General features: G+C 33.6%; 2 protein-coding genes across 3 annotated transcripts; one reads left to right on the top strand and one right to left on the bottom strand.

The window, feature by feature from the left end:
• The first annotated feature begins 1,991 nt into the window (after positions 1 to 1,991).
• Positions 1,992 to 12,123, top strand: LOC105322628 (uncharacterized). 2 transcript variants are annotated; one of them, XM_034454275.2, is made up of 15 exons: positions 1,992 to 2,114; positions 2,682 to 2,880; positions 3,239 to 3,393; positions 3,642 to 3,789; positions 5,286 to 5,422; positions 5,733 to 5,868; positions 6,525 to 6,620; positions 7,870 to 8,009; positions 8,589 to 8,680; positions 8,965 to 9,049; positions 9,489 to 9,560; positions 9,820 to 9,915; positions 10,179 to 10,337; positions 11,484 to 11,579; positions 11,809 to 12,123. In XM_034454275.2, the coding sequence occupies exons 1-15, from the start codon at positions 2,007 to 2,009 to the stop codon at positions 11,995 to 11,997; spliced, it is 1,908 nt and encodes a 635-aa protein (XP_034310166.2). In that variant the 5' UTR covers positions 1,992 to 2,006; the 3' UTR covers positions 11,998 to 12,123. The 2 variants fall into 2 exon arrangements, with proteins under 2 accessions (XP_034310166.2, XP_019920553.3); XM_020064994.3 differs by having other exon boundaries at positions 2,093 to 2,233; positions 11,809 to 12,121.
• Positions 12,124 to 14,972: 2,849 nt separating this feature from the next.
• On the bottom strand, positions 14,973 to 24,301 carry LOC105348623 (heat shock protein 60A). The gene is made up of 13 exons (XM_066074177.1): positions 24,173 to 24,301; positions 23,484 to 23,656; positions 22,949 to 23,201; positions 22,549 to 22,631; positions 22,233 to 22,328; positions 21,977 to 22,070; positions 21,435 to 21,603; positions 20,411 to 20,510; positions 19,983 to 20,094; positions 19,660 to 19,793; positions 16,564 to 16,738; positions 15,940 to 16,118; positions 14,973 to 15,638 (listed from the first exon to the last, which is right to left on the bottom strand). The coding sequence occupies exons 2-13, from the start codon at positions 23,646 to 23,648 to the stop codon at positions 15,486 to 15,488; spliced, it is 1,713 nt and encodes a 570-aa protein (XP_065930249.1). The 5' UTR covers positions 23,649 to 23,656; positions 24,173 to 24,301; the 3' UTR covers positions 14,973 to 15,485.
• Between the last annotated feature and the right edge of the window lie 47 nt (positions 24,302 to 24,348).

The following is a 24,348-nucleotide window of genomic DNA, read 5'->3' as shown; positions in this document are numbered from 1 at the left end:
TTTACATACGTTGTATCCGTGCCCCTGTCCCTAATCACTCTATCTAAAAAATATGAAGACAAATCATCTGAGGCAGGTAGCGCAGTATATACTGAAACAGCTAGTACACGCATTACAGAATGAGATGTTGGATCGACCTCGAAATTTGTCGCGGGAAATATAGCGCGATGTCACTGTGACGTCATACGTTAGAATGTATAATAATTTGGGGTGTACGTATTTCGTATAGAAAATAGAGAAGAGGCATTGGGTTACTCTAAAAAAAATTGTAATCTGTCATGTAAAATTACCATCCTATTTTTACCAGCGTAAGCTAACAATTGTCATCGCTTTCGTTTACAAACAGGTTTTCTACTTTAATATCAGGGGCAAATGAAGTCCAATAACTTGAATAATTTCCTTGTTGTAAATGTATCAGACCTCAATTTACCTGCAGTCAATGCCATCGAGATCTTTTAAAATAACTTTTTTTTAAATATTAAAGACAAATTGTTTCCCGACGGCAATTTCCAAGAAGAAAATAGGTCCTAAACTCAAAATGTTAAAGTTTTGAAAGTATGTGTTGAAAATTTATTAATACATGAAGACCGGTGTTGAGTTAAGACTTATTTAGCAAATTTTAAAATAATCAGAGCGTTTCAGCCAAATAAGAAGACAAACTAAATTTTTTTCTTAATCAACTATTTATTGGCGTCAACAAATGCTGTTCAGGAAACCACTGACAGTTTTTAACTTCGTAAGATTATATGATTATCTAATAATTAGCATCCGCGCTCTCTGTTGTTTATGCCTACAGGAATACAAATGATAGTCTGGTTTGAAGCCTACCTTAACGTCAAAACCAAATCTACTAATAATGATGTAAAAATAAACAACTGCGTTAGTATTTGTTTTTACATTACCATTTCTACTCTACAATGAATAAGACAAAAATATGTTTGCAGCTTGGTCTTTTTACAGAAGTATTGTTAGGTACATATATCTAGGTGGCTGACTGTCTTAAATCACATAAATGGATCCTGAGCGAGCATAGTTTAAGTATATATGTATTAATATGCTACTTTTCACCACAATTATGTATAATACATAACTACATGTTTGATTTTTTTTTGTTCACAGTAAAATGGAACTCGCGGTTTGGGGTAAAATTAAAATCATTTTTTGCGCAAGTTTGATTTTCTATTAAGTAAATTCATTAATCTGAACATTTTAAATGTTACTCTGTATTTACTGTATGAGAAACCACGGTCTTCCTTTGACGTTAGTTATCCTTCCGACTAAAACCTTACAATTATGCAACTCCTTTTTTTTTTACAATATGAGAAACCACGATCTTCCTTTGACGTTAGTTATCCTTCCGACCAAAACTTTACAATTATGCTACTCTTTTTTTACAATATGAGAAACCATGGTTTTCCTATGACGTTAGTTATCCTTTTGACTAAAACTTTAAAATTATGTAACTCATCCTGTTTTCACAGAATGAGAAACCACGGTCTACCTTTGACGTTGGTTGTCCTTCCGACCAAATACATGTTTGATTCCTTCTGGGTTCTTTTCTGTCTTTAATTTCTTAAAGATTCATTGTATTAGTTCATGTGAACGCATAACACTGTACATTTTCCTTGCATCTTATGCATTTTTCTCTGTTTAAATACAGGTATTTTACAATAACTGCAATATTACAGAAAAGAAGAATGTTTTGACCTTACCTCTACTGCTATTGTGAAATTAAATCAAATCCTTACTTGAATTCTTTAACCTTTTTTTTTTTAAATTTTTATATTTCGATATTTTTTGTTTTATGATAAAGGGGAAATGTTGCCAAAACAATTTATAATGAAAATATATCAGTTTGTTTAATGCTGTCAAAAAATAAAAATGATTTAACAGAGAACAGTTGATTGTAAAGACTAGATTAAGTATGATTATTAACAACAGTTCGACGAAACAGTGATTGGCATTGTTATAGCGATCCGTATAATTATGGACTAATCAGAAATGAAATGCTTTTTCCCCTTTGCCATCCGGGTGACAAGTATTCCCTCCAGGAAAATGTCATACAGCCGGATATCTTGTTAAAAGAGAGCCTTGTTAGCAACTTAAGTGGATATGTAAGTGAACAGTGCAGTAGGTAGTTGTTTTATCCAAAGCTATACAACTTCCGCAACTCTAAAACGCATATCATTCTTATGTTTGAGCGTAACAATACAAATGAATACAATTCTTTGAGGTAATTTTTTTTATTTATTCGGGGCAACGTTTATTTTAAGAATTCTGTTTTAAAATGTAGTTTGATGAAACATTTATGATAATGGGTCCTACTTTTGGTATCTCACACTTTTCATTTTTTTATCCAGTTTTCTTAAAAAAAATAAATATCGAAAATGTGCAAATTAGAAGAAAGAGATCAATTTTATGTGAATTTGGCGATAAAAAACTTAATTGTTTTTAAAGTTTTCTTTACAGGTATATTTATTTTTAAGGATTTTGTGAAGAAGAAAAAAACAAATTTCAAGGATATGTGTATATTCGTTGCTAACAAACTTTTGAATACATATGTTACTCGATCTTATACTTGACCTCCTCATTAAATTATGAATTAGTACTATTACTGCGTCAGCTATATTTTAATTCATGTTCCTTGTCGAATAACTAACTGTGACATGGATCAATTTTAGATTACAGAGTATTCAAAAGGGCTTTTTAAATTTGTGTGGCCGCTACAGAAAATGGGGAACGTCTTTGGAAGTCAAGTCGAGACAGATTCAGGAGATATTCGAAACAAAGAAATTTTAGAGGCTAGGAAGCGTTATCTTGACGAACAGTTCAAGCTAGATGACGAAAAAGAATTTGGAAATGCGAAACCCAATCCTTCTGGTAACACCGGTCATTTTTTGTATCTTATTTTGACATTTTTAAGTTTTTATTTTTATATACTGCCGTAACAAACAAGGTAACAAAGGGATCGTAAAGCAAAAAACAAAAAAGATGGAGATCAGCTTTCTTCAATAATGCAAAACGGATCATCCTAATATATTCATGATTTATCCAAAAGAAGATGCCAAAATTGTAAATTAAAATACCTCACCCATTATTTAATCAAGAAAACTTCGCAATGAAATATAACATTATCTTTGTCATTTTGAGAGTCCAACTTTTTTCTCAACTCGTAGTCTATGAATTAAAATTGTTATTCTTCAACTCAAATTGCCATATAATTTCATTTTTATTTCAGGTGTCAATCGTAAATTGAGAAGAATGCCATCCATTTTAAACGAGATAGAAAAGAAAGCTATGAGTATCAATCCAAAAGACCATAGTTTCCCCTTTGAGAACCTTGTTTTTGAAGGGGGTGGTAGCAAAGGGCATGCGTACTCGGGCGCTGTAAAAGTAAGATAATGGATTATGGATTGCAATGGTATTTTATAGTGTATCAGCAATCTTAATACTTAATTTCTATTAAAAAGGGTACCCATTTTTCATAGAAATATCAAACTCTGCTGTATAAAAATGAAATAAAAGAATTATGTTGTTAATAAAGATAAAACGTTTTAGCCTTAGCAAAGATGTAGCAGTTCTAAGTGCTTGAAACTGCTTTAAGTATTTTTAGATACATGGTGTTTGTCTTCATTTTGTAGGCTTTGGAAGAACTTGGACTAGTCAGTCAGATTAAAAGATTTGCAGGCGCTAGCGCAGGCGCAATGACAGCTTCCCTTTTGGCCGTGGGATACGATTCAAAAGATCTCCAAGGCTTTTTAAGTCAAGATTTGAGTTTAATGTTATTAGGTAAAAAGATATATATGAGCAATATGATATTTACTCTATGTAAAATGTAAAAAAAAAAAAAATGATCGATACAAGAACATTGTGTAAATTAATCATTTATCTTAATATATCATATACCTAGTAGTGTATCAGCCCTGATACATGTGTTTTGGACTAGGTGAGACAGCAACCGGAAGCTAGAGCTGTATCGCCCTCGGGGCTGATATTTCTCTGTCTCAGCCCGTCGTCAAGGGGGTGTATTGCCCTCAAATTTGAAATTCATAATTTCCATATATCTCTGCTTTAAATTAAGACTAGTTTGTGAAATAACGATAGAATAACGAATACATAATACAAACTATCACCTTACACGTCTGAATATTTTTATTTATTACCGAAAATTGAAAAATAATAATTCAAAAATAGCGCCAAAGAGTGATGTGTATCTAAGTAAGGGGAGGTAACCTATACAACTGTTGTGTATTTAGAACAATAGCACGCTTTTTAATATCAATCAACGTTTAAATTACGGAGGATATAGAGAAGGATGGAACGAGACTTAATCTTAGAAAACCAGAGATTAGACTGTAAAAATTAAGGGGTTAAAGTAATGGACGCGCTTATGAACGTTCTCAAACAACTTTGCTATAACAGTATGGATCTTTATGAATGGAATCTGACGGGAAACTTACGAAATCCCAGTGAAAGAATTTGACTCATAACGAAGCTGCATAGGAGGGAAGTTTATCTCGCGATAATTTTGAATTCTAGAAGACAGTGCTCCATTTCAGACGACATACTCCCTTCTACTGTATTTCAAATGACGATGGTTTATCAACAAAGTGAGACAGCTCTTACAGTATTAACACATGTAAAAAGAAATAAAACCGAACAGGTTTTGTAAATCCGAAAAAAACCTATAGCTTCTTCATGATAAATTACATTCCTTATTTGGAATTTAAATTTGAATTAAAGTCTTTGATTTTAGATATATGATATAAACAACATCACACTTTTGTTTTGATCTCATCCCTGGTATCAGCCCTCGGATGGTATCGACCCGCGCCCTTCGGGCTTGGGCCGATACCAACCGCTCGGGCTGATACCAGGGCTGAGATCAAAACAAAAGTGTGATATTCCATATATAACAAACAGTTTAAAATTGTCATACAGGTTCAACATTTAAAAAAATATATTTAACAAATAATATCATATTGAATCCGTGTAAAATTTGACTGAAGTCATTTTTTAACGAAAAGAACTATCAACAATTTATTATGGCAACAACAGTTGTTCATATATACATGAACCAATCATTCGTGAATTACCCATCATGGGCTTATTCCTTTCCATGATTCATTTGTCACCAAGGATGTAAGATTTTGAGTATTTACACGTGGTCTTCTTCCTTACCTCTCGATAGGATGATAGGATAGGACATACTCTGTACTCCTGTTTTTTTTATTATTACTACATTATTTTTTATTATTATTATTTGACTAACATATTTTTGTCAGATGCCAAGTTTGGAATACTTAGTCTTCTGCCAAATCTATTGACCGGATACGGTTGGAATCCAGCTGCTAGACTCTACAACTGGTTCGGGGAACTGTTGGAAAAGAAGATGGGCAACAAAGACGTAACCTTTAATGAGGTTCTTGTTTCTTGTTATCATCAATTGTCCATCAAATTTTACATCAAACATGTTATTCAAATCTAATTTAAAAGTGGGACGTCTCAAATACGACGGGAAACATATATTTCAAACAAGTTTAATAAACAGTAGTAAAAATCATTACAAAACAACCAATGCAATTCTATTACATTTTAATGAGCAGACATGGCTTAACGTGCTAGTAAATTCTTTCGTCTTTATTGTAAACTGTTGCATTTGTCTTTAATTATCCAAGTACTAGTATATTTTGCAATACCAACATCTCATGAATGCATATTTGATTTTCAAGCATTATAAAAAGACTGGACTAGAGCTTTGTATCATTGTGACTAATGTTAACCATATGACAGAAGAATATTGTCACGTGAAGACTACACCTGATATGCCCATAAGAACCGCCGTACGGATGTCTATGGCAATACCAGGTAACATAATGACGTTCTGGACCTTTTTTTGTTTTTATTCAGTGGTCGAATCTAATGATTTTGTGGTACAAAGTCAATAAATAATTATTTTCCATAATAAGATGTTTGAAACATTCTGCTAATTGAAGAAAACCTACCAAAGAACATTTTTTCAAAATATATCTATAATCATAATTGAAATTTAAGGGATCTCAAAATAGCCATACCAAGTGTTGGACTGACTGATTTTGAACAACCATGTTTTATTATCATTTCGTCAAAATTTTGTTAATATGCTTTTACAACCATATATTCTCTATATTAAAATCATACTTAGTATATATTTATTACGTGTTAAAGAGTATGAAAAGAAATGTGATAAATAGATAGATAGATAGATAGATAGATAGATAGATAGATAGATAGAGAGAGAGATAGATAGATAGATAGATAGATAGATAGATAGATAGATAGATAGATAGATAGATAGATACTGTTTTACAATTACAAGTTCATATTTTTTTCTATAGCAACTCATTTTCGGAAGCAAGTGTATTACCGAATTGAATTTCTTGCTGAAAATTTAGGATTTTGAAAGAGTTAAAACAAATACAAAACCGGTGTGAATGAGTATGTACTACAAGTATTCAACATTAATTATTATTTGTGTGTTTAAGGACTGTTTCAAGCGACACATTACACATACAACGGAGAAACAAACACATATGTTGATGGAGGAGTAATTTGTAACTATCCCATTCATTGCTTTGACGGTGAGTTGGTTTGTATAAAGTGCCATTAACAGCCATTTTACGAGTGTCAAAATAGACGTAGATAAATCCACAAAGCTTTTGTTTTTTATTAATGCTTAAAACCAAATCCTCTGCTAGGAATAAATATACATTTGTATAGAAAATATGCTTGTTATCCTGTGACAATTGATGAATATGTATATATAAGAGGACCCATTAATCACATTATAAGAAAAAAAGACTGAAAAACACTTTGTAAATCCATTTAAATCATATCTCCAGTTCAGTCAAATTTCATTTGTTCCATAAAGAGTTGCACTATATATATTTAAACTGTACTTTATATCTTATTAAGTATAGTTTTGATGACCCCAGTCTGTGTCATTACATTTGAAGCTAACAACGTATGTCCTTTCATGGGTATTTCTGTATTCATATATTTGGGGTAAACACTGCTTGACATATGTTTAAAATACTGATGATTAAGACTTCGTTAGCTGGTGGTCTGTACTTTATAAAATTTCCGGAAAGATGATTATTATATAATATTGGGTTAAATGATTCAATGATTATAACACGGCAATTTGTTTTTGCTCACAACGTCAAGTGTTTTCGAGGTCAGTTAAGAGCACAAATGCTCACCTACTAGTAGTTGTATATTGACAGTAAAACATCTCCCATTTTCTCCTTTTTCGTCGAACACCACATGAGGTTTTTGAGATTTGTATATGGCTGATACATGTAAGGAGAAAAAAACACACACTCATGGTGGTTTTTCATATTATGCAATTTGTTACTCATTCCTTGAGAGTTGGGTTACATGTACATAAACATGCTAATGAGTACAAACAGACCCGAGAGTGAAGTTTGTTCTATGAATTTTTGTTCACACCAAGATCGTTTTAAAGAGTGTCACCTAAGTCATTCGTTATTGACGCAACTAAATACGTGGTCTTGATATAATTTTTCCTAATATATGTAAAACTATTTATTTTCTCCATTTATATCTTTCCATATTCAATCCAAAAGACTAAACTTTTGTTTAACTTTACCCCTTAAGGGTGATGTTCACTCGGGGTTTGAATCCTGGTTTTTAAAAAGTCTTATAAATAATTAGCAAAATTTGTTTTAAATTTTTAATGATATAAAATTTTACATTGTTATCATTTTGAAGAGTTTTGCTTAAAGAAAAACAAAACATTTTGGAAGACAATTCGAACTAAATTATTATATAAAGCATAGATTAAACAGCTTAGTTTTTTACTTACAGGATGGTGGCTCTCGATGGATTCAAATGATAGTTTCTTAGAAAAACTCCAACCTTTAGATGATCTACCACAATTGCTGGACAAACGGCGAAGATTTGCCCGTGACCAGAAAGATCCAACAAAGACACTGGGTTTTTTACTGGTATAGACTGCCGACCTACCTCATTTTCGTGCCATATTCTAAAATTGCAAGAGGAAGAAAAAATCATAAGCTTAACATACTGAGTACTTTCCATAAAACAAATTGGGCCATTTTTAATAATTTTATATAACATATAAAATATTTTTTAAGTATAATCAATTCCTTCAAAAAACTAAGTGTAAATTTGGAACGTTATGCTCACACAGACACGCACTTGTTCAAAATGCAAAATGTGTAATATTATTTCTAGTGCTTAAAACTATTGAAAAACATGACATATATTAATTAAATAACTGTATCTTTTACTTTATTTCCATTTGTTTTAAATGTTGTCATTCATATCAATGTTTAATAGATGCATTGAGACCAATTTTTCAGGTATCTCCATTAAACTACAAACAAAAACAAATCAAAACGCACATAAAACGCCAGTGAAACCAAAAGACTCAATATAAGTAATGTTTATAGAAAAAAGTGAACAGTCTTTACACTAGAATTTTTGAAAGGGTATGTATATGTATTATTATTGGCATTTTTAATAATCATTAATCATTCATATACATTTTACTTGTGCTCTAGTACGCCGACTCTGAGACAGATATGTTCCGATTTATGTGTGAGAAGAGAATAGGTGTTCAACTTGATCCAATTCCCAATACTAAACTAGGAAGGTAAGGAAGGAAATCATAATAGGATGTTTTGCATCTATAACTTTAAGTGTGTATTCGAAAGATGCATGTATCAAAATAGTCTCAATTTTTTTTTTTTTTTAATTCATAAAACTTGTTATTTGAAATGAAAATAGCATTTTATTTTTATTTATACATGCAATTGTAAAGTATGTATACAAGCTTAACATGTACATATCTTCCAGAGCTTAAATGACAAGAGGTTTTTTAAACAGTATTCCAAGGTTGCAATGTACATAATTTTTCTTTGTAATTCTTTATTACAGGATAAAAATAGAACAAAAAAAGGATCAAGAAAAAGCTAAGCGAGAACATAGACGGGTAATGATGGCAGTGGACGAGTTTTTAAAAGTAAATCACAATAATAAATATCTAATTGATGAACATTTTACTTATCATTTGGCACAATTATGTATTAATTTTCTCTTAAAAAGGGATTCAAACGTTGAGGGGGTGGGCGAGAGGGGACTGCATCGGCTGAGAGAGTCCGATGCCCTAAAATTTATACATTATACGTTGGAGGTTATAGAACTCTGGAAACCATTTGTTGTTATCCTGAATATACGGATCTATTAAATTTAAATATAACTTAACCACTGAATATGAGGTATATCTGAAGGAAATAAAACACCTTTTGAAATAACAAATCATACTTAAATTAACTAAAGCCAGAACATTGATATTTAATTTACAAACGAACACAAACTATTGCATAATGGTTTTGAAGCAATAAGCATATGTTGATGATAGAGAAAGTGTTAAAAGTGTATTCAGTCCCTTTCTTTTTGAGGTTTTGAAGAAACACAATTTGGATAAAAACCACACAATAAACAAGACTGAGCTAGAAGCTGCTTTTAAATCTGTAAGTACAGACTATCACAATGTACTGTTGGATGTCCTGCAATTTCAATAATATTCGTAGGCATAAATTAACATGGATTTTTTTTAACTACACTTACAGTTTCAGGGTCACGCTAAATTCGTAGGCAATGCTCACATCAAAACATTGTGTTAATATTAAAAATGTCACTCTTTATTAGTTTGTTTTAATTTTCAAATTTAATAAACACAATTATTTTTTTTTTCTTTACTACAACAATGAATTCCGTTTATTTTTGTAGGACGACTTTTCTAAGACAAGCAGTGAAATGCTTTTTGGAACAGATTGTACAGTGCAGAATGCCTTTGATCTTCTGGACAGAGATAAAAATGGCGAGGTTGGAAAATTAAATGTCTGGCATTATTTTTTTTTCAAAAGTGCAAGATGTTTCAAATACACATACATGTAATACATGTAGTCAGTAATGTATTAAAAAGTAAAAAAAAATATCAGAACAGTTGAAAATAAAAATTGAAATTACGCTGTATGACAAATTTGGAATACTAGTAATTCATACAAAAAATGACGAAACAATATCTCCTAGATAGTAAATAAAAGATATAGTGAGTTTCAAAAATTTATAATGACATCTAACTGCAGATAAACTACCAAGAGTTGATCAACTTTATACAAGGCACAGGTATAAATTTACAACAGCGTTTTCTCGGCTACCAAAGGAAGGACATTAGTGGAGTTTTCGATTACTTTGGAACGATTCAAAACGCCGTCTTAACGAACGTTCAACGGGCATTTGTCAATGTAAGTTTATCTCCAATAACTTTTACATTTGGCTCTTAGACATGATGATGACGATTGTGATTATTTCCTGATATTAATGGAATAGATTTTATCAACAATTATCCGACCATTTATCCACACAACCCGCGCCCTGCGCTTCCTAGATAACTTGCATTGCATATTCAAAACGTTGAACATGCTGGCTGATTGGAAAATTTGTTAATTTTCTATATTTACATTTGCAAATAAGTTTTCTTGTTTGAAGTTATAGAATAGCGAAAATGTTCAATTCTGTGAACTTTTTCATGACATGACAATGATCATACATGTAGCACGCACTTATGGTGTGTCGGTTGGAGTGTTGTAAACTTAAAATCTCGGTAATTCTAACAATTCTAAACGATTTGGGTTTTTTTTCTGTTTAGACGTAAATACATGTATAATAGTAGTAAACAGCGATGTTCGAGCTTCACAGGATTTGATCACGTTACAAACCAAGTTTATATCCCTATGAACATTTTAAATTGCTGTTTATATCTTTTTTGGGAGTTGATTTTAATCAACTCTCCTATGCAGTTACTCTGGCAAACCGAAAGTGAAAGTGTGTGGACCTAAGCACAAATCATCACCGCTGACAAGACGAAGATCTTGAAAATAATAGATAAATTCGGTGTACTGTATGCTGTACCATTGTTTTTCAAAAGAAAAGTATCTATAAATACCTTGCAAATAGTCAGATTTTATACAGTACGAGCAATTCAATGTTTTTGTAGTTGCATGTATTCCTACGCTAGAGTTCAATATAGTCTCGTTCAACCAGACGCTCGTCTGTCTCTGTAAATCTCCGACAAGCAGAGAGTCTCTCTTGGTAGTCGGAGAATAACGGAGACAGCCGAGCGTCTGGTTGAACGAGACTAGAGTTCAATATTGCTTGGATCCAGACGTGTACAATTTTTAGAAACATTTCGATTACTGACGCACAGTTTGATGGAATTAATTCTATCTTTAAATATTACACAACATGATTCATATGGGGTTTTCTCGAAATTTTTGTCGGAAAAGTTCGAGAATTAATATTATAAAAATTTGCATAACATATCGTTGATTTTAAAATTGATAATAATCAATAAAATCAACCCTACTTCATTACTTTTTTTTTAATTACAGCCTCAAGACTTGGATAGAACTGTGGGCATTAACACTGGTCACGTGGGAACCTCTGATTTTACATTGGAAGAAGAAGACAGAAGCTTTGCCGTTGCTGTCAGTTGATTTTGAATGAAATAGAACTTGTTACATAAACTTATTGAAATGTTTTGGTTTCAAGTTACATGAGTAGGAAAATTTACCATGAAGGCAAAGTGACCTGTTTAAACTTTTCTTTGCAAAAACAAAAACAAAGAAATCGTGTCATATAAGCGCTGTTATATCAACCTGTTTAACAACATTTATCAAACCAATCAAGCATTGATTTGTGAAACATTTTTTACAGCAAGGTTACAAATCGACTATGACTTTTTTGAAATACTTTGCCGCCAAAGAAGAACTTCTGAAGAATGCTGACGAATCACTTCGGAAACAAATCCGATCCCTGTCTACCAATCGAGAGGATGACGTCAAAGAAGAGGATGAAAATGATGACGACACACATGATGACGTCATTAAGGGAAACAATGAGTAAGAATAGATGATATGGTTGGTGCCCTTTCATACGCCAGTGATATAGGTCCTAATAGTATGTAAAATGACTACCAGAACTGGATCTTTGGTTTAGAATTACGTTTATACTTAGATGGACAATTTTGCTATCGAAATTATTATTTTTATATCTACCCAATTTAGGCGAATACGATTTGATTTCTTTTATGGCCCCGGGGCCTGGTCGTAACGCCTTCTCGGTTAGGTTAAACAAATTAACTTATATCTTGTAACATAACTAGCCTCAAGATATAATCATATGCGTGTATAAACATATAACTTTATTTAAATTACTGTATGTACATGTTATATTATCCACTTCCATCATTTTAACTTGTGTGTTGCCATAAGCGTGCAATTAATTGTTTATTAATAATTGTTAATTCAATTAGTTTATATCAAACCATATAGCATGTTCGCTGATTAAAGGAAATAAAGAAAAAAATAAAACCCAAAAATAGTACGTTTTCTCTTATTAATAAATGGTTGTAATTTAAAAACACACGAGTTTTCTCTATAACCCTCTTTATGTGAACTGTCATGTAAAATTTTCAACGCACAGTTCTGCACTGCTCATTTATTTAACTTACCTAATTATTTAAATTTCATTCTCATCAATACCGACTTAGTTCTGACAAAAAAATAAACCCTGTCCATTCCCTTGAATAACAGGAAGTCGAGTACCCATTATTGCCGCTTAAATCTTTTCTTCATTTTTCAGTAATTATTCGCAGGCCATGCAAAACATTAATAGAATATAACAACTTAAGATAAAATGTAAAATTATAACATAAAAAAGTATTTCATTTAAGAAATGAAGATAATATTTTTTTCTTTTGATCGACGTATCAAAGAAAAAATTTAACGGAAAACTTCATCAATGCGCGTAGCGGGTGCAGTTCATATTCTATTTTGACAATACAAATCTTCAAACGTGCAAACTGTTACACTACGTGACCTCTGAGAAAAAAAAATCATAAAGAAATTGCTTTTATCACCTAAAAATCACACGTGTTCTGTGTTTTAAAATATTTCCATAGAACTGTAAACAAGGTTAAATTCCTTCTTTATTAATTTTAAAGTCTTAAGTATTTAGAACAAACCCTCATTTTTTTTTTATTCAAACTTCGTTAATGACCATGGCAATGGCGCATAGATTCCAAAGCGCGCTGACTTTGTCCCAAAACGCAGGTCCGATATTTTTTTTTTCAAAATGCGCGTTCCTAATGTGACCCCCTGGAAATATGAATATCACTATTAGTAAAATGTATATAAATTTAGTATTGATGCACCCAAACATGTTATATAATAATCATTTACTAGTGTTTGTCTGCTGAGCTTGTATAATTTTCATTTTTGGACCGATATTGTGTTGTTTCGATTCCATAACACGCTACCTTGGGGGTATTATATATTCTTCGAATTTCGGTATAAATCTTCTTTCTTTTCATGTAAACACGCACTTAATCATCCCCAGATAGTAGTTGGAGACCCTTTTCAAAGACTGCATCAATTTGTATTCAAATTTAATGGTCCCTGGTAGATGATAATTATTATTAAATTATTAACATTCCTCATATCCTATAGCAGCTTAACTTAAAAATGTACAATTTGCATTCTTGTTTTTACGAACAGTATAAACGTATGAAATCATTAATGGATATCGGATAATGAATAACTGCAATTTGTCACATGACTCAGGAGACCACCTAAAGAGGCAAAGAAAACCATAATCAAACAAGATGTCATTATAATCGGGGCGATTATAAAGTCTCCAAAACGAACGAGGTCATCATTGGGAGTAGGGATGACCCACATGGGTCAATCTTTACAGACAAAAAGATTTAGAACTTGATTATTTTTATTACTGAAGTTTCATGATGTTCCTCAATGGCCCTTTACTATACATCAGGTGAACCAACTTGACCCAAGGAACAAATATGCTTTAGAGGTGGGGTTCTTATCCATTTTCAAGATATTCGGCCACTTCCTGTTTGATAGGGGTCAGGACCACCCCCGGGGCCAATGACCTACATACCATGTGATGCCCCTTGACACAAGGAACAAGAATATACAGTGTATATGGTTTAGGGGTGGGGATCTTAACCATTTTCAAGTTTATATTTGTGCTCTTCCTGTTTGAGGGGGCTCAGGACCACCCCTGGGGCCCATGGCCTACATACCATTTGATGCCCCTTAACACATGGAATATATATGGTTTAGGGGTCAGGATTCTAACATATATGGTCATTTCCAATTCCTGGGGGTAGGGAGGACCCTATGAATCAGATCTAATAAACCCAATATATTGCCTCTAACAGTCAATATATAATTCTGGAAACCCTATATTATTATCTTTGTCCGTTTTTAAGTTATAATCATTTGCAATAGAGTCTAAGATTTTTCCCATAAGTTTCAAGGTTCCACAACCTTTGTGTTGGCCAACCCCAAATGAGAAAAATCAAACCAGGATGCACATCTAGATATGCAGGCCTATCGTATCCTAGAGTTTTGTACAATTCTGTTCAGCCATCTCTGGGAAACGCGACAGACAAGCTCTGAGCAGGAAAGAGAAAAAGAAGATGAAGAAGAAGCCATACAAAAACAGAAGTCTCCAAACTTCGTTTGGGAGACTTCATGACAGCATCACAAATAGTGAGGTTTATATTCATAACTCTTTCCTGTACATTTCAAGACATGCAGAATTAATCAACATGCATGAAATAGTACACGGTAGAAAACACAAAATGTTTTGATATAAAATACATTTTAATGATCTATGAATCAATTCACTCAATATCACAAACAGCAAATACACTAGTGTACTTGAAAATCTATCATCGCTAACATAATATCTCACAATACATATATTGGTCTCATCCAGGTTTGAATATGTAATTCATATTCCTATGTTACTCTATCTTGCAGACATTGACACATTTTTGAGGGAATAAGTAATTGAACTACATCTGGCAAGATGAACTGTTGAAACTATCATACATGAACAGGAAAATATTGTACTGTATCAATACACTTTCATGTCTTTGTGTCCACAGGACATTTGCCAAGTTTTATAACCGGATAATTTTTTGCAGGCTATACAATTCACAAGAAAAAATAATCATGGAAAGGTTGTTCTTAGTATACATACTGAAATGAGAAAAGAGAAGAGAGTGGAACCACATATAAAAAAAATTCTTGACAAAAATGAAAACAATGAAAACACAAAATGTTCAATGATAGAGAAGTACTCCAGCTTCTGTTTAGGCCTTCAGTCAGTATAACCTGTCTAGGAGACATCTTTCACAACACACTCTGCATTCCTGGCCGTTTAAAAAGAGTTCTGAATTTGTTTGATCTTCAACAGTGTCTTGTCAAAATGAAATATTTATCATAAAAACAAAATTTTATGTCCATCATCATGACATCATCACTCTCGGCCAATCAGGATCCTTGACCAGCTGTCAATCATTACATCATTCCTCCCATACCGCCCATTCCACCCATTCCTCCCATACCACCTGGCATTGGCTCCTCCTTCTTGGGAATTTCTGTGATCACTGCCTCTGCTGTTGACAAAAGGGAAGCGACTCCTGATGCATCTACAATTGCTGTTCTGACAACCTGTAGAAAATTACATAATACTTGTCAAGATAAAAATATATTATTAATGCTTGACATTCAGAATGTACCATGATTTATTTTGAAAAGAGACATAAAAAGAATAGATTTATAAGTAAGATCCAATGAAGTTATTTTCACCCCATAAAAGTTTAACAATTAGCAAAACTATCTTACAGAAGACATTTTTGTTCACAGTTGCCTTGGCTAACTTGCCATCAGTAGCAAACTGACCTTTAACAGCATAGGATAATACTTTTGTTGCTTTGGCTATCTTACTGGAGTAAATTTAACACCATCTTACCTTTGTGGGATCAAGAATGCCCTTTTCCACCAAATTTCCAAACTCATTGTTCAGGGCATCATATCCAAAGTCTCCCTCATTGCTTATAACTTTTTCTACAATGGGGTGTGGGTCCAAACCAGCATTGGAGATGATGGTGAGCATGGGTAATCGAAGTGACTTTCTCACAATCTCAATTCCTGAGGAGTAAATAGAAATGGTACACTATGTCATCAAGATCCCTGATCTTGAAAAGGTTGGGTAAAACCAACAAATTTTGAGCAAGATCAGATTCAACATATCATATCAGATATAAATTTCCATATAATCAGAATTATCTCAACAAATATTGATTTTTTTTAAAAACTTTTATTATATTCACTTATATCCTTAATTCACATCCTGTAAATTTTGTAGAGAAATGTACCCCTTACAATTCCATTTACTTCCCATCAAATCTGTCTCTCCATTAAAATCCCTCATATTCAATGATCATCTTAAATAAATAATCTAATATCATTATAATATCATAAAACTATCAATTTTAGATATTTGTTCCAATGTTCCTAAAACTTACAGTGACAGATACATGTAACCTGTCGCAAGTATCGCCTTTTTTTAACCAGCAATTGATTCGAGTCTCACCTGTGTTTTGGTCCTCATTTGATCCCTTGACGTTATCCAGAGCCTTGATGCAGCGAAGCAGGGCCACCCCTCCCCCTGGTACGATCCCCTCCTCTACTGCAGCCTTGGTGGCACACAGAGCGTCGTTGACACGGTCTTTTTTCTCATTAACCTCCACCTCACTGGATCCACCTATCTATTGGTGTAAGCAGATAAAACATTTAGTACTCAAATATGGAACTTTTACAATGTTGACAAATCATCAACATGCCAATGCCATTCTTCTGTGTGACCTTTCATTGCACTGCTATAAAAAACAATATTAACTTTGGCTTTCCTTTTTTCGGCAGTGAAGAGGTAAAATTTTCTTTTTGACAAGGCTGTTTTAAAATAATTTCCAAGAGCGTATTTGCCTAACATGAAATGTGAAGCTGGAAATTTTGATCATTGAAATGGTTTCAAGTCTCCCACTGCCCTTACTGAAAGCCCTGATTAAGCCAAAATTAGAATGTAGCTTGTCTAAAGTTAATGTTTAGTCATAAGCACTAATATATAGGTGAAACATCTAAGAATCAGTGCATGATATTATAAAATACAATTTCTAAAAAAAACACTCGTCTTGAAAAGCATTAGCAATATACTGTCTAGACATTGTGAAATGAACGTGAAAATTGTATGGCGACATTGTATTGTATATTTGTGTAATGCCTGATATACTATGCAATTATTACCAGGAAAGTGTACAAATATTTTATGTAGCATCAAAGTGCATGCCAAGTGACGATTTAAGCATCACCTGGTGTAGAAATGATGCAAATTGGACAGATAACTCTGCAGCTATATTCAATGCCAGAAACACAGTGAAACCTGTCCTATCAGCTAACTGATTATTTATAAATAAATAATCATGCGTTTTACCGCTAAAGAAATAAAGTAAGGTATTTTTATTAGGTGTGAAGCTTGGCTTTTCCTTGTAAATAAATGAAAAAAATTGCAACTTGAACCACAAATTATTTTAATGCCACACTGTTATAGTGTATATACATGTAGCAACAAGTGAAAAGCTGTCAATGTGACAGCAAACCAGGTTTTCTTTTATGTAAACTGTATCCATAATCCATGTCAACCCTTATCCAGTGAAATGGAGTACCCTACATGTATATGCAACATTTTGCCAAAAAATGACCAAGTTCAAAGGCTAGTATTTTTTTCATAAATTATCGGAAATCAAAAGCCTAGCAATATGCACACCTCTGATATATGTACAATTGATCTGCAAAAGAACAACTTCCTATCTTGAGAACTGTAGGAGGAGTTATCCGTACAATGAGGGTACCCTATATGCAATATTTTGCCAAAAAATGACTAAGTTCAAAAGCTGGTATTTTTTCGATAAATTATCGGAAATCAAAATCCTAGCAATATGCACACCTCTGATATATGTACAATTGATCTGCAAAAGAACAACTTCCTATCTTGAGAACTGTAGGAGGAGTTATCCGTACAATGAGGGTACCCTATATGCAATATTTTGCCAAAAAATGACTAAGTTCAAAAGCTGGTATTTTTTCCATAATTTATCGGAAATCAAAATCCTAGCAATATGCACACCTCTGATATATGTACAATTGATCTGCAAAAGAACAACTTCCTATCTTGAGAACTGTAGGAGGAGTTATCCGTACAATGAGGGTACCCTATATGCAATATTTTGCCAAAAAATGACTAAGTTCAAAAGCTGGTATTTTTTCGATTAATTATCGGAAATCAAAATCCTAGCAATATGCACACCTCTGATATATGTACAATTGATCTGCAAAAGAACAACTTCCTATCTTGAGAACTGTAGGAGGAGTTATCCGTACAATGAGGGTTCCCTATATGCAATATTTTGCCAAAAAATGACTAAGTCCAAAAGCTGGTATTTTTTCGATAAATTATCGGAAATCAAAATCCTAGCAATATGCACACCTCTGATATATGTACAATTGATCTGCAAAAGAACAACTTCCTATCTTGAAAACTGTAGGAGGAGTTATCCGTACAATGAGGGTACCCTTTTGGCAGCCGCCCGCCCGCCCGCCATTTTCACCATTATGATAACCGGATTTTTCCGTTGGAAAACCCGGTTAATGAAAAATTGCAATTTATTCCCTCTTTTATACACACAAATGTCTGATTTTGATTATTGAAATAGTTTCAAATCTCCCACTGCCCTTACTGAAAGCCCTGATTAAGCCAAAATTAGAATGTAGCTCGTTGAAAGTAAATGTTAAGTCATAAGCACCAATATATAGGCGAAACATCTAAGAATCAGTGCATGATCTTATAAAATACAATTTCTAAAAAAACACTCGTTTTGAAAAGCATTAGCAATATACTGTCTAGACATTGTGAAATGAACGTAAAAATTGTATGGCAACATTGTATTGTATATTTGTGTAATGCCTGATATACTATGCAATTATTACCAGGAAAGTGTACAAATATTTTATGTAGCATCAAAGTGCATGCCAAGTGACAATTTAAGCATCACCTGGTGTAGAAATGATGCAAATTGGACAGATAACTCTGCAGCTATATTCAATGCCAGAAACACAGTGAAACCTGTCCTATCAGCTACCTGATTATTTATAAATGAATAATCATGCGTTTTACCGCTAAAGAAATAAAGTAAGGTATTTTTATTAGGTGTGAAGCTTGGCTTTTCCTTGTAAATAAGTGAAAAAAATTGCAACTTGAACCACAAATTATTTTTATGCCACACTGTTTTAGTGTATATAGAAATGAAAAATTGCAATTTATTCCCTCTTTTATACACACAAATGTCTGATCTTAAAACTTAAGACAGATTTCACCATATTTTCAATGTCAAAAGGGATTATTACATCGCAAGCAATTGAAGAAGCAAATGGAGTGTCATTTGGAAAATTCCCGATAGACTTAGGACGAGTCGATCAGGAATGGGTTCAAATGTTTACTGTGGCACCAGCCCACAGACGAGTGACGATTCCTATGCCACTCCACAGTAAAGCTGGTGCGACAGATGTGTCAGATCACCCAAAGTCATCAAGAGACAGACCAAGCCTTCTACTAACGAGTTCTTTCTATTTCTACCTTGAGAACAGCTACTCCAGACGACAGTTTGGCCAGACGCTCATTCAGTTTTTCTTTTTCATACTCTGATGTGGAGAGCTCGATTTCGTCTCGGATTTGCTGGATCCTCTTTTCCAGTTCTGATTTTTCACCACCTCCCTAAAATATAAAAGTGCAGTAACTTTAAAAACCAATCATACAGAGTGATGTAATTCTAAATCGCATTTTTTGGTCTTAATGGTAAACAAATTTTAAAGAAAAAGAAATAAGAAATTTCATAAAATCAAAGGTCATGAAAGGGAGACAACTGTTAATGAGAGAGAGAGAGAGAGAGAGAGAGAGACTTGCCTTCATCATCAGTGTGTCGTCCTTGGTAACGGTCACTTCCTTTACGGTACCAAAGTCGTTCATCTGGACATCCTCTAGTTTGTACATATCAGCTTCATCTCCAAACACCTGCATGTTTAGAAAATGTATACATTAAAAATGCTCATATTGATATGATGATGACAACTCCTATTATGGTAGACTTTTTTTTTAGATTCACTTTGATCATAATGACAACTCCTATTAATTATGGTAGACTTTTTTTTAGATTCCCTTTGAAAAAAAATCTAAAATATGCTCATTCAATTTATATATGAAATTCACATCCCTGTCAAATAAAAAATGTTCAAAGTTGAGATAAAAAAATATATGAAATATGACAAAACAGAAATATCAATGCTTTTTATTGTGTTGAGGAAACTTTCATCATCAAACATTGACTTACAATTCCACCGCTAGCAACGGCCATATCCCTCATTGTGTTCTTCCTGTTATCTCCGAACCCTGGGGCCTTGACAGCACACACCTGGAGACCCACCTTCAGTCTAAAACGTTAAACAAAAACTCAGAATTCCTCTAGCGGAATCAAGATTTATTATCATCCCATTCTGGTCAAAGGCCGTTACAGCAACGTGCCAGGGGTGAGTAATTTAGATTCATAAAAAACATAATTCATTTTATCAGATAAGTTCCTAATACAATTTAAAGACAATGCAAATGTTGAAACGGACTGTTAAGGCCTAATGTTTGCTTTACCAATGTTTAACTATATTCCAATTTGTACACATAGTTGTCATGCACATGAAGCATTATGAAGCACCTTGCAAAATGAGTTTCCTTCCACATGTTCAAACTTATAAAAAAAAAATCATCAGCTACTTCTCAATCAAAATAGCTTGATTAATTCTCTATCAAAACATCTCAATGTTCTTGTAATGACAACTGTGGATGATCAAGACTTCTTGTGCTGCACAAAAAAGGCGAATTAATCTGATCATCATCTCAATGTATGCACAATGTAATCCCAAAAGGCAGCAAGTGAGCCATCTGAGGAATGAGTAATGTGCAATGATGAGCATCTACCTAATCTCTAATCTGCTAATCCTAATCGAGAAATGACACCCCAAGAGTGTGTTATCTTAAAAAATCAATTGAAACACAATGGGCGGAACAAAACAGGCTTTTGTTTAAGTGGAATTTCTTGAGCCGCATCTTTTTAAAACTCTGAAAATTTCTGCAATACTACGCACTAGAAAACTGATTAAATATCTGGATAAATAACATTACATTACCAATAATTGGTATGAAATTCTCACCAGTTAAGTATGAGTGCACTCGAGTAGAATTCCCACCTGTTTAGTATGGGTGCACTCATGGTAATTTGTTCAAACGGTTTACATGTTAAGTAAAATTTACTACCTGTTTAGTATGAGTGCACTCAAGAATTTTTTTTTCAGAGTATTTCCTACCTGTTGAGTACAAGTGCACTGAGTGCTTCTCCGTCAACATCCTCGGCGATTATGAGTAGGGGTTTGTGGGCCTGGTTAGCGATCTCCAGGGCGGGGATGATGGACTGGATTGACGAGATTTTCTTCTCGCTGAACAGCACCAGTGCATCATTGAATTCGCACTTAGCCCCTGCAAATGTCGATTTATTTTATTCTGAATCAGTTTTATGACTAAAAACATTAAGAAAATTGCTTAACTTTCAGACTTTTTAAGACTTAAGGCCTTCTTTACAAAAAAAATTTTTTTTGTTTGCTCTCTCGTAACTCAACTCAGTAGGTAGGGGAAATAAGTTTTCTTTTGTTATCTGTGCCAAAATTAAATGAACAGAGATCTGCAAGCAACTAGATTTCAACAAATGACTATGTTCTGATGTTGACAGAAATATCTGGAGCTGAATAATTTTTTGTCAGTGTGTTTAGATGGACAACATTTCTCTTTTTACAGGACGCCTGGTTAACTTCATTCCTTGCTGGATATTTGCTTCAGATACACTGTACCATACCTTTGGAAGAGTTCATGAAGTAAGGTGAGATGTAACCCCGGTCAAATTTCATTCCCTCAATGGTCTCAAGGTCATCCTTCAAGGTCTTTCCATCCTACAACCAGAAAAAAAATGTTACCGACATCTAAACACTCAATTTTCAAAATCTTTATTGTCTTTTCTCCACTTTTCATCATTATCAGGGTCTTTAGATGTGTTTCCCAAAACATACTTGTCAATGATTGGATTTTATAATTCGATTACAAATCGAATTTACCTTAACAGTGATAACCCCATCTCTGCCCACTTTCTTCATGGCCTCTGCAATCAAGTCTCCAATGGCTTTGTCACCATTAGCAGAGATTGTAGCTACCTGTTCAATATAAACAACACCCAAGGTAAAAGGTAATTCATGCCAGAGAGACAAAAATTAATTATTGTTACATACAAGTCAAATCTGAAGTACCATTGTTTTGACATATTAACATAGAGTATAGTTCAAGTTTTTACTTGACCTCATTACCAAAGCAATTTCTTCAAATATGGAGATAGTTTAAGTTTATCCATGAAATAATTCAATGGACTTCACTAACCTGAGCAATCTCCTCAGGTGTGGAGACCTGCTTGGACATTTTCTTCAGGTTTTCTACCACTACTTCCACTGCGGTCATGACACCTGTGACAAAGAACACATTAAAAATTCAGATTTTTTTTAAAACCCTGCAACACCATCACCATGATCAAAGAATTCTAAAAAATACTTTTTTTTTCACATGTATATTACCATTAATTTATTGGTGGTGTTTGTCACATGAGTTCTATCGTCATGATAACAAGAGTACATCACAACGCGAAAGGGTCATGTGTTGATATAGCATCTTTGAACAATCCCCTGCACCAAAAACAAAAGTGCAGTGACGAAGAAGGATGCAACATGCAATTTTTTTTTCTTTTAAAAAAAACCTTCAAAGCAAGGAAAATTGGTGAGAGTACCTCTCCTGATTTCGATTGGATTAGCTCCCTTGCTGATCTTGTCGAATCCTTCCTTAGCAATGGCACGAGCAAGGACAGTTGCGCAGGTTGTTCCGTCTCCGGCTTCTTCGTTGGTGTTGTTAGCGACATCTTGAACGAGCTTGGCGCCAATATTCTGGTACTTATCCTGCAGGTCGATGGCCTTAGCTACCGTCACTCCATCTTTGGTAATTTTAGGGCTCCCCCAACTCTGTTCAATGATGACATTCCTTCCCTGCAAATTAGAGATATATCAAATTTGTGCCATTTTTTGTTAAAGTCTATCATTTAGGAATACATGCCAGAATTGAATAGCCATCCTATGCAGAGGACTTCACACAAAAATACATAGAGTGCAGAGAATAATTACAACTCTTCCTTTTCATGGGAGTCTTTCCCACAGCACCTTATAGCTGTTTCATACTACAGTCAAGTTCAAATCTATGCATTTTGATATTAAATGTTTTTTTTTAAATCAGTTAAGAAATGATTCATCTACATAAGAACTGTATAAAACCTTTGGTCCCATAGTAACCGCCACAGCATCAGCAAGTGTGTCCACTCCCTGGATCATCATAGCTCTTGCGTCAGCTCCAAACTTGACATCTTTGGCATTTCGTCTGAGGGTGGTGGAAAAGTGGCGGGCCACGGTTGGGCGGAGCAGTTTTGGTAATCGGTACATTGTGTGTTCTTAAATTAAACTAAATAATTCAACTGAGTTGTAATTAACCTCAATATCTGTTTGCAACGTACACACCATGACATATAACAGAAATTGAATTCAGAATAGTTCAAAAATCATACACCAGACCATTCCTTATAGAAAGGAAAATTCTATAATATCAAAAATCTGATAGCACAAATAATGACCTCTCCCATGGTCATTCCATGTTCATGTTATACAATGCTTTATATATAAACCATTAAAAGAATAAATGACTTTTAGATTTATATGTATACACATGCTGATGTCTTTAACACAATAACAATCATTAAAGACATACAAAATTCTACAGTTTCACTCCTAATGCATGTGTACCGAAATGCACACTTTTCTGATGAAACGTGCTACCCACGTGGGTTGCGTAAAGCCGGGGGTGTCTGATCAAAATGAAAAGTGCATACGATATCTAATTCCATTCAGTTGGTCTAAATCAACATTTCGTAAATATCTTTGAATGAGAGCAAATGGATGAGATACAATACCTTTAATTTTATGACACCGGCGATGTTCGCAATATTACTCCTTGCAAGTCGATGGAAGTTATGACCGGATCCGTTCGTACGACCTTCGGATGGTTTCTAAATTAGGGCCCTTCATCGTGCATTTTAATAGGCTAACTTTGTTTACTCATTTAATCTTCGCTCTAAGCTTATTCAAC

The sequence above is a fragment of the Magallana gigas genome, chromosome 10 (assembly GCF_963853765.1).
Source record: "Magallana gigas chromosome 10, xbMagGiga1.1, whole genome shotgun sequence".
Taxonomy (NCBI): domain Eukaryota; kingdom Metazoa; phylum Mollusca; class Bivalvia; order Ostreida; family Ostreidae; genus Magallana; species Magallana gigas.
The sequence above is the reverse complement of the archived record's forward strand: the minus strand, read 5'-3'. Positions and strand labels throughout refer to the sequence as shown.

Bases quoted from the DNA above. Each gene is read 5' to 3' on its own strand.
- LOC105322628 (XM_034454275.2), top strand. From the start codon at position 2,007: ATGCTTTTTCCCCTTTGCCATCCGGGTGACAAGTATTCCCTCCAGGAA. The intron at 9,916-10,178 runs GTTGGAAAATTA...ATCTAACTGCAG, and splicing joins ACAGAGATAAAAATGGCGAG to ATAAACTACCAAGAGTTGAT. The intron at 11,580-11,808 runs GTCAGTTGATTT...CATTTTTTACAG, and splicing joins ACAGAAGCTTTGCCGTTGCT to CAAGGTTACAAATCGACTAT.
- LOC105348623 (XM_066074177.1), bottom strand. From the start codon at position 23,648: ATGTACCGATTACCAAAACTGCTCCGCCCAACCGTGGCCCGCCACTTT. The intron at 23,202-23,483 runs GTTTTATACAGT...TCTAATTTGCAG, and splicing joins CGGTTACTATGGGACCAAAG to GGAAGGAATGTCATCATTGA. The intron at 19,794-19,982 runs GTCTCTCTCTCT...TATTTTAGGGAG, and splicing joins CACACTGATGATGAAGGCAA to GTGGTGAAAAATCAGAACTG.